The sequence below is a fragment of the Haplochromis burtoni genome, unplaced genomic scaffold (assembly GCF_018398535.1).
Source record: "Haplochromis burtoni strain Fernald_Lab_line unplaced genomic scaffold, NCSU_Asbu1 Contig_403, whole genome shotgun sequence".
In the NCBI taxonomy this organism is placed as follows: Eukaryota; Metazoa; Chordata; class Actinopteri; order Cichliformes; family Cichlidae; genus Haplochromis; species Haplochromis burtoni.
The window spans coordinates 502,806-511,822 of record NW_024582764.1 but is presented as its reverse complement, the minus strand read 5'-3'; the positions used below and the strand labels follow the sequence as shown (position 1 = coordinate 511,822).

The 9,017-nt window shown below is 41.2% G+C and overlaps 1 protein-coding gene across 2 annotated transcripts in view; it reads left to right on the top strand.

The window, feature by feature from the left end:
- The window catches only part of LOC102313626 (kinesin heavy chain), a 68,009-nt gene that overhangs the window by 27,130 nt on the left and 31,862 nt on the right, over window positions 1-9,017 (top strand). For both annotated transcript variants that reach the window (XM_042212961.1, XM_005944343.2), the window contains exons 10-12: window positions 1,000-1,148; window positions 4,499-4,647; window positions 8,052-8,269. In XM_042212961.1, the coding sequence (XP_042068895.1) occupies window positions 1,000-1,148; window positions 4,499-4,647; window positions 8,052-8,269 (516 nt within the window). The remainder of the gene's footprint in view (window positions 1-999; window positions 1,149-4,498; window positions 4,648-8,051; window positions 8,270-9,017) is intronic.

Sequence of the window (9,017 nt, the reverse complement as noted above, 5' to 3'; positions counted from 1 at the left end):
CCCCTCACATATACTAATGTGCCACAAACAGGACTTTAATATCACCAACCATTCCCATGTTATTATGGTGTATATAAATGGCCCACCCTGTACATCCAATATAAAGGAATAGCACGCTTTGACATTTTGGGAAAAGCATCAGTTACATTAGCAGTTTTGTATTCATACTGCAAATACTATCAGCATCTGGCTAGCTAAGCTTGAGATTAAAACTAGGAACAAGCTGATATGGCTATGGCTATGTCCAAATGGGTCATAAGCACAAGTTGTAGCGAAACCTATGTATTTATTATTATTGTGTCACTGCCACATTCTACTTTTTAAAGTACTCCCAAACCCCAGCTGTGTAACATGTGAGATGCAGTTACACTGAAGTATTTGCCGCTGGAAATCACAGCAGTGCACCTTGAATGAAATCCACACTGTTGTCTTGCAGCTGGGTTGGATGAATGCTTGCAGAAACATGCTAGCTTGTTAGCAGATATCCGTCCCTCCTCACCCATAATTCCCCACCGCTGCTACAGCTGGTAATACAATCCAGTCTACCCACTCCTTTAAAGCTCTGTCGTTATAATTAAAAAACTCCCCGTCTTGTGTTATTATACGCCTCTGAAGGCTTTAAAGAAACAAGCTGAAAAGGCTTAGGGAACTCTTGGTAAACTTAAAGGAAAGGCTCTCAGGCTGTAAATGCCTCAGAAATCTGTTAGAAATGCTGCTGCTATTCAGTCTTCTGAGCAAGGACAAAGTCTTTTTGAAAACATTTCAAGTGTTAAAAAGGTTATACTGTCAATTATCTACCAGAGAGAGAGAGAAATCACCTTTTCCTTTGTTTTCTCCCGATGCAAACAACACATATTTTTAGTTTTTCAAAGACAGACGTCACGTCTGTCTTGCAGCAATTCAGTATTTCCTTCAGCTTTTCAATCCTCTCGTTTGTCTTTTTCACTGCCCGTTGCTATCTTTAATCCTGTTTCTTTGCTTCTTTTTATCTCTTTGTAGAAATCCCATGTGCCATACCGTGACAGTAAAATGACTCGCATCCTACAGGACTCGCTGGGCGGGAACTGCCGCACCACCATGTTTATCTGTTGCTCTCCCTCTAGCTACAACGATACAGAGACCAAATCCACCTTGATGTTTGGCCAACGGTAACGTTCTTCCATGCTAAGTAGCCATGAACGTCTGCGCTGCGAAACACAGCACACATTTGCGTCTCTCTCAGCTGCAGTCGCGGGGATGTTTTTGCTGAAATGTGCTCACCTCAGATATGCTGTTCACATATTACTTCCTCTAACTTTTCCTTTGACGAAGTTGCTTTAGAAGCAGGCTATTTTTTTGTAGTTTGGGTCTTGTTTGTTCAAAATCTGTTTTACCCCACTCTTCAGATAGGTAAGCTGCATTCATGGAGTCTGATTTGGTTTGCTTGCCAGATTTCCTCTCTTTACTTGCTGTCGACTTAAAAAAAACCCCACAGATTGAAAAGAAAGATCCTGAAAAGGCTTTTTTGTGGGCATCCAGCCTTTCCGCCCTACCAATGAATTGAGACTGACATTGGAGTGTTGGTTGAAATAAATAATGTATTACAGAGCAAAGGCAGTTAGAGAATTCACAATGGATGTTTGAATTTAAAGATTTGGTCTCTTTTCTCTTTTGTCAGAAGCACTAGCTGTACAGTGCCAACAATTATCTATTTTAAAGATTAATAGAATGTATAAGAAATACAATGACGCAACAACATTGTCATCCCCTATGTAGCCGGTGTATCAGAGAAACTCAGGAGAGTTTTCTCCAAGCATGACATCCCGGTGTATTTCAGACCCAGCAACACACTCAGACAGAAACTGGTTCACCCGAAAGACAAAACGCCAAAACACAAACTTAACAACGTGGTGTATGCTGTACAGTGCAGCGAGGAATGCCCAGACCTCTACATCGGAGAGACCAAACAGCCACTTCACAAGCGCATGGCACAACACAGAAGAGCCACCTCCACAGGACAAGACTCAGCAGTCCATCTGCATCTTAAGGATAAAGGACACTCTTTCGAGGATGCCAATGTTCACATTTTGGACAGAGAGGACAGATGGTTTGAAAGAGGAGTGAAAGAAGCCATCTATGTCCACTGTGAGCGACCATCTTTGAACAGAGGCGGTGGTTTACGACACCAACTCTCTGCCATCTATAATCCAGTTTTGAGATCCCTTCCCAGACGCCTTAACGCCCACTCACATCCTGGGCCATCTGACCTCAGGAATTCGCATGACAAGGTGAGGCCAGGTTTCACAATGAACCCACCTGAAACTCTGGCTGATTGGGGCCCGCACCCAATTTCACACCTTGGCTCAGGTGATTAGAGGATCATCAGGGGGTCCTTTTGTCCCTCTGTGGGGGGAAACTCCCACTAGGTTTATATCTGGGACTCTCCACCATTTGACCTTAGAACTGAAGAAGCTTCTCGGATGAGAGGTGAAACGTCTTCAAGCAACTTAAAGAAGTCCAGACGCTTTTCTTTGCAAGCTCCTTTGACTACGATGACCTGGATGACTGAGAACCTTCACAGACATATAAGAAATACTGTAAAACGACATTAAATACATCTGCCCTGTAGAATTCAGCATATTTTCTCAGAAAAGCCTTTGAATGGACATAAAAGTCAACAGTATTAGGTCTGCAATCCTAGCTTAAGCTCATTATTGTTGTTATTGTTGTTTCATTCATTATTAAAAGTACAGGTTTTATGGGTGGACTGTGTATTTATGCAGAGCATAAATAAGTCATGACCACTTTGTTCAGCATTCAGAACATATGCCACCTGATGTTTGATTTTCAGCATTTCCCTATCCAAACAACATGTTATCTATATTCTGATGTGATGAGACTCTGGATAACACCGTTTGTCTGACTAATGTCAGGGAATAATTGAATACAGACAGTGTTTTCTCACTGAAGTGTGAAATGAAGGGAAAGCCACTGAGTGCTGCAGGTGTTTCAGTGTAACTGTTTCAGCTGTAAAACCACATATTTTTGTTGTATGGCACTGTGCAAAAGTCTTGAACCACCCTCTCGTTTCTTTATATTTTCCTTCCAAGGAGCCAGACTTTCAGCATTTTTGTTAAAGTGATCTTGAACAATAGTTCTCTGGGTTTTCTGAAGGTCTTTCAAAGTTTTTCTTGGACATTTCCTATTTTTTAATCCAGTCCTTGAACTCGGTCATTTTCAGGGGAATGTTTTTTTAAGGGTTTTCTTTTTTTTTCTCCAAGTGAAGTAAAAAAAGGAAATAGTAGGTCAAAAAAACCACCTACAGCAGATGACCAGTATCCAAAAGTAATGTCCTCAAGAAATGGGGAGGAAAAAAACTAGCAAAGATCTGACACAGGACCTGAGAGAAGCATCTGGCCCTTCAGTTGATCTGTCCACTCTTCACCAAAACCTCATCAAAATAGTGTTAGTGTAAGGGCAGCTGTCATTTCTAAGGAAAGGAAACAGGGGGAAGAGAGGCTGACGTATGCCAAATTACAAAGAGCTGGACTAAAAACCAGTGGCAACAGGTCTAAAGGAGTGTTTTTTATGTATGTCAGTATTTCCAGTGGAGTGAGATACAACAGTGAGTATCTACAGACATCTGTAAACACTCTGTCATGTGTTGGAGGTTAATTTCAGCGAGTGGTGTAGAGGATCTTACCAGTATTGATTAAATTATGAATGCAGAAAAGTGCCATCAGATTTTGATCCACCATGCAGTGCCACCTGGAAAGCATCTGATTAGCAGCACCTTCATTTTTCAGCATGGCAATGATTCCAAACACACTGCCAGTGCAGTACAAGTATACCTGTGGAAAACTATCAGTCATGGACTGGCCTCCCCAGAGCCCAGACCTCAACATTACTGAAGCAGTGTGGGATCATCTCGGCAGAGAATGGAACAAAAAGCAGAAACATCCAAAGTAGAGCTTTGGGATGTCCTTCAAAAAGCCCGGAGAACTATTTCTGAAGACTACTTGAAGGAATTACGAGAGCTGCCTCGAAGACGTCAAAGCAAATACTGACCTTCAAGTTCATTAATTAAACAAACATAATTGTTTGTTTGCAGTGATTATGTTTCAGTCACTACAAAAACAAAATCTAAAGCAAGACTTTTTTGTGAATTATTTATCCTCCCATAAATACTCTACCTTATATGATAAGTGCTGTATATTTGATGTGAATATGCTTCAAGGGGGTTGATACATTTTTATATTTTAAATTCCTTCCTCTTCATCATATCCCTTTTAACCAAAGTTGGAAGAAACCCAATTTGCATACCAGTTAATGAGATGGAAACATATTTTCATCAAGCAGCTGCGACTGGAAACTGTTTTGACAGTTTCTCTGTTCTCTTCTGTTGTCTTGCACTTTCCTTTTTCCTCTCTCTCTTATCTATATATTTCCCTCTTACCCTCCCCTCATACTGTTTCCTTTCCTTTCTGTCTTCCCTCCCTCACTGTATCCCTCCAATTAGAGCCAAGACCATTAGGAATACTGTATCAGTGAACCTGGAGCTCACAGCAGAGCAGTGGAAGAAGAAGTATGAAAAGGAGAAGGAAAAGAACAGGTCAATGAAGGAAACTATTCAAAGACTCGAGGCAGAGCTGAATTGCTGGAGGAACGGTAATACTTGCACTGATATAAAAAACACTTAACATCATCTTCCCCCAAGAGACGGTAAAAATAGTTGCCTGTGCATTTTGAGTTTATCAGTGAGAACCATGAAATGCATATATTTTCAACTGCGCTAATGCCAGGGACTGTGTGGGGATGTTTGCTGGTTGAGCCTCTTTGTTCGAGACTAGTGAACGGATTGCACTGAACATGTTCATGGTCTCAAGAGAATTAATTACTTTCCCACTAATATCAGTTGCAGTTTGTGTTTAGTTCTAATTAGCAAATGTTAGTATTATAAAAAGTGAAAATAGGATGGTAGAAATGTAATAAAACATGCAAAGCGCCAGCGCGGTGAGCATTTAGCTCAAAGCATCACAGAACTGCAAGCGTGGCTGCAGACGTCTTAAATTACTCCTATAAAAGAAACAAAAAGAGTGAAAATTGAGTGCTGGTTTAAGCAAATGATTGTAGATCTTGATCTTTAATCTTTTTTTTTAAAGATTAACTGCCTGCCATACAGTAAAAAGAACGATGGTGTTAAAAGATGAAAAGCTTGTGCTCGAGAGAGATGATACTCCGGCTCAGAAAACACTACTTTTCTGAAAAGAAGAGCCACTGCAGTGCATGTCCTTATCCCAGTCCCTTTTCATGCATGGAGGAGTATTCACTGACAGGAATGAAAATTTCACCAGCCCGCAGGCTTTATTTTGCAGTCTACGCAAGTGCAGATTTAACCTCATTTGATATCATCTGAATACCTGCCAGGGCAGATATGGGACAAGGGGAGCCAAACAGACTTGCTGGACTTGTGCCCAAAACGCTTAAAAATCCCTCCTTGGTTATTTTTATTCCATATTATTCAGAATTTTACACTTTGCATAATTGGATTCCCCCTGCACTGTATTGAAGGCAAGACATGATTCAGGCCTTATGATTTATGAAACCTTATGCATTAGTAATCTTCACAGAAGCGAGAGCTAATCACATCTACAGAAAAGTCATAACTTACACTGGTCTTCTCACATGTCACGCACTCACTCATAACTGTTTCAGTTTGCAGACAAAAAAACACAAGTATACGAAGCATCGTAGGCACACGCTTTTCCTGTTAATTACACTTGCACATGCGTCTCTTTTGTTAGACGAGGTCTTTTCAAATGTCAGCGCTCTCAGTGCTAGCGATCGGTTGACATTCAACTTGTGTAATGAATCTTTTCCGATGTTTTTCTCCTAAAGATCATTCCCTCCGAGCCTGACCTGAATTTTAAAAATGTTGCAACAAGGATTTATCGATCACCTCTTAGTGAAAATAATTTCTTTCATTCCTTCACCCCATTCTCCTTCACACACATAATCTTTTCCTCGACTGTCTTCCAGTCTCCCACGCAATTCAGTGCTTTTAATTTCCTAATTAATCATTTTGACAACATCGTCGCGCTCACTCCCCCCTCACTGCCCCCCATGTTGTTACCCACCTCAGGGCAGGAGCTCCTTGAGAAAGATGCTATTGACCTCCATCTTGTCCCGCATGCCCACAGACAGGAACGCTTGTCTCACACAATAAATTTCATTCAATTGCAGAGCAGGAACTCCTGTGGTGTGCAGTAGAGAGACACACACATGCAGGTCTTTGTCACATTTAATTTTGTGGCTACTTTTATTGATTAGTACACCGTCAAGTCAACAGGTGGAGCTCAAAGTGTCAGCTGGGTACATTGTGAGATTACTTTGAGCATATTAGAGTTAGAATCACTCCAGTTCTTTATTTAATCACTCCTCTACTCTAGAGCTACCTATCGTGCTTTTAATTAGTCAGATGAGTGCTGTAGTGAAGCCTTGCAGAGGCAGACGTAGTCAGCTTCTGAAATCAGTCAGCAGTAACAAAGAAAGTCTCTTCTTTCAACTGCATCAAGATGTTTACACATACATGTCGGAGAAAAGTGGTCACTGCAACACTGAATCTGCAATCCAGTTCAAAAGGAACTCATTCTTTCTTAATTTACGTCTGTTTTTTAACCCTAAAAAATACAAGCACTGGACACTTTACTAGGTACACCCCTCCCCTTTTGCCTTGAGATGACTTAATTATTCATTGCATAGATTCTACAAGTTGCTCAAATCATTCATCAAAGATTTTGGTCCATATTGACGTGATGTCGTCACACACTTGGTGCAGGTTTGGCAGCTGCACATACATGATGCGAATCTCTCGTTCCACTACCTCTTAAAGGTGCTCTGTCGGATCGAGATCTGGCAAATGTGGAGGTCAATTGAGCATAGTGAACTCATTGTGATGTCCAAGAAGTCAGTTTGTGACACGGTACATTATTCTGCTGGAAGCAACCATCAGATAATCGATGCACCGTGGTCATAAAGGGTCAGCAACAATACTCAGGTAGGCTCTGAATAATGCTCAATTTGTAGTAGGCGGAAAATATCCGACCACATCACCACGACCAGCCTGAACTGTTGATACAAGACAGGATGGATTCATGCCTTCATGTTGTTTCCACCATTTCTGACCCTACCGTCTATCACGCTCGTCGGACTGCCAATGTTTTTCCAGTCTTCTACTTAAGCCTGTGTAAACTGTAACCTCAGTTTCCTGCAGTGGTGTGGTCTTCTGCTGCTGTAGCTCATCTGCTTCGAGGTTCAAATGCTCTTCTGCATAGTCTGGGATGCGTGGGTGCATTTCCACATAGAGAGCCTCTGCTTTCTTATTTTTCAGACCATCCAATGTGGGATGAAAAAATGCACTCTGAAAACACCCAGATTAGCCTGTTTGGCACCGACAACTCTACGCTGAGATGCTGCTGTGTGATTGGCTGACTGAAAAACTGTGGCAAAAAGCAGTTAAACAGGTGTACCTAACAAAGTGGACAGTGATTGTAATCACTGGACATACTTTACAGCTTTTCTGTCTTTCCATATAAAGTAAACTGTGTTCAGTAATTCATTATGTGACAGGATCATATCTAATAACATAAGAATCCCACTATTTGTTAAATGAACAGACTGAAGTCTTTCACCTAACCTTCTGCTCTCACTGTTTATAAAGACATGTCATAAACCTCTTAATACTTCCAAAGGAGGGCACTAAGCTTGCAGGCAGACATTTTACCGTCCCCTCCACGAGGTGTAGAGTTTGCGTAATTATTTCTCTCACAAGCCAACTGACACTTTGATAATATGTCTGTTGTGTATATATTGTATTTTGCACTGCTGTTCAATCAGATTATATGGTAAAGAACACTCATTTTTGGCACACTGCATTATGCTTAGGGCACTTACTAAACTAAGGATTAACCTTCTAATCACATTTTATGCATTAATCCTTACGGTAGGATTTGCAGGAGAGATAAGAGCAGCACATTTTCAAAACCTGAGAAAAAATCTTCCCTTGTGTATAGGTGAGGATGCTGCTGTGCCGGGGCAGCTGTGTGAAGGATCTGAGGATGCCCCCCTGGTTCTTCCAGAATCTGAGGAGTCAGTTCTTGACGTATGCAGCCCCTGCACTCCTTGCACCCCCTGCTCTATTGCCTCCTCCATTGTGGTTCACATCTCTGAGGAGGAGAGGCAAAAGTACGAGGAGGAGATTCGCAAGCTCTACAAACAGCTAGACGATAAGGTAATGAACGAACAGTGCACGAGGATGGTTTGTGCACGGATGTAGAGCTCCTCACACACCACGGCTGCGTTTTCTGTAATGTTATGCACACATTAATTCAAAGACTGTGTCATGCATATATTATTTATGTTAATGAGTTCAGGATCATACACATAGTAGTGAGTAATGTAGCAAACACAGAGGAAGTAGTAACTCTGAAAAGTGTTAAAGCTTTAAATTATTTAAGACTTCTGCGTACACACGCGGTTTTATAATGTGTCATTTTTTGTGCCTGCATACTTTTTCATTACTAGATTTTTCCTTTAAATATGCAGAAGCATATACTGACATGTTTTCCTGTACATGCCTTGCTGTGTGAATGCACACACTGCCCTGTGTATTCATGTATCCCTGGGGATGCATATATTTTATTTTGTCTCTGCTGATGTGGTACAGTTATAACAGACCTGATGCATGATATTCTATATGTTAAATGTATTCGTGGATACAAATGTATACATAGCAGATACCTGGGATTTTTCTTTTATTGCACTCAGTCGCGGTGTACCTCGGATGTCCCATCATCTCGTATGGCGTGTGCGAGCTGCTGCAGATCACTATGTGACATATATATATTATTGTTTTTCTCTGGTAGCACTGACCCCGCAGCTTTTGTAGAGCCAAGCATTAAAAATCCTCCTCCTCTTCTTATGACCCCGGTTCTTTAACCTTTTGGTTTTTTTGGTGTTATAGTTTTGCATTATTGATC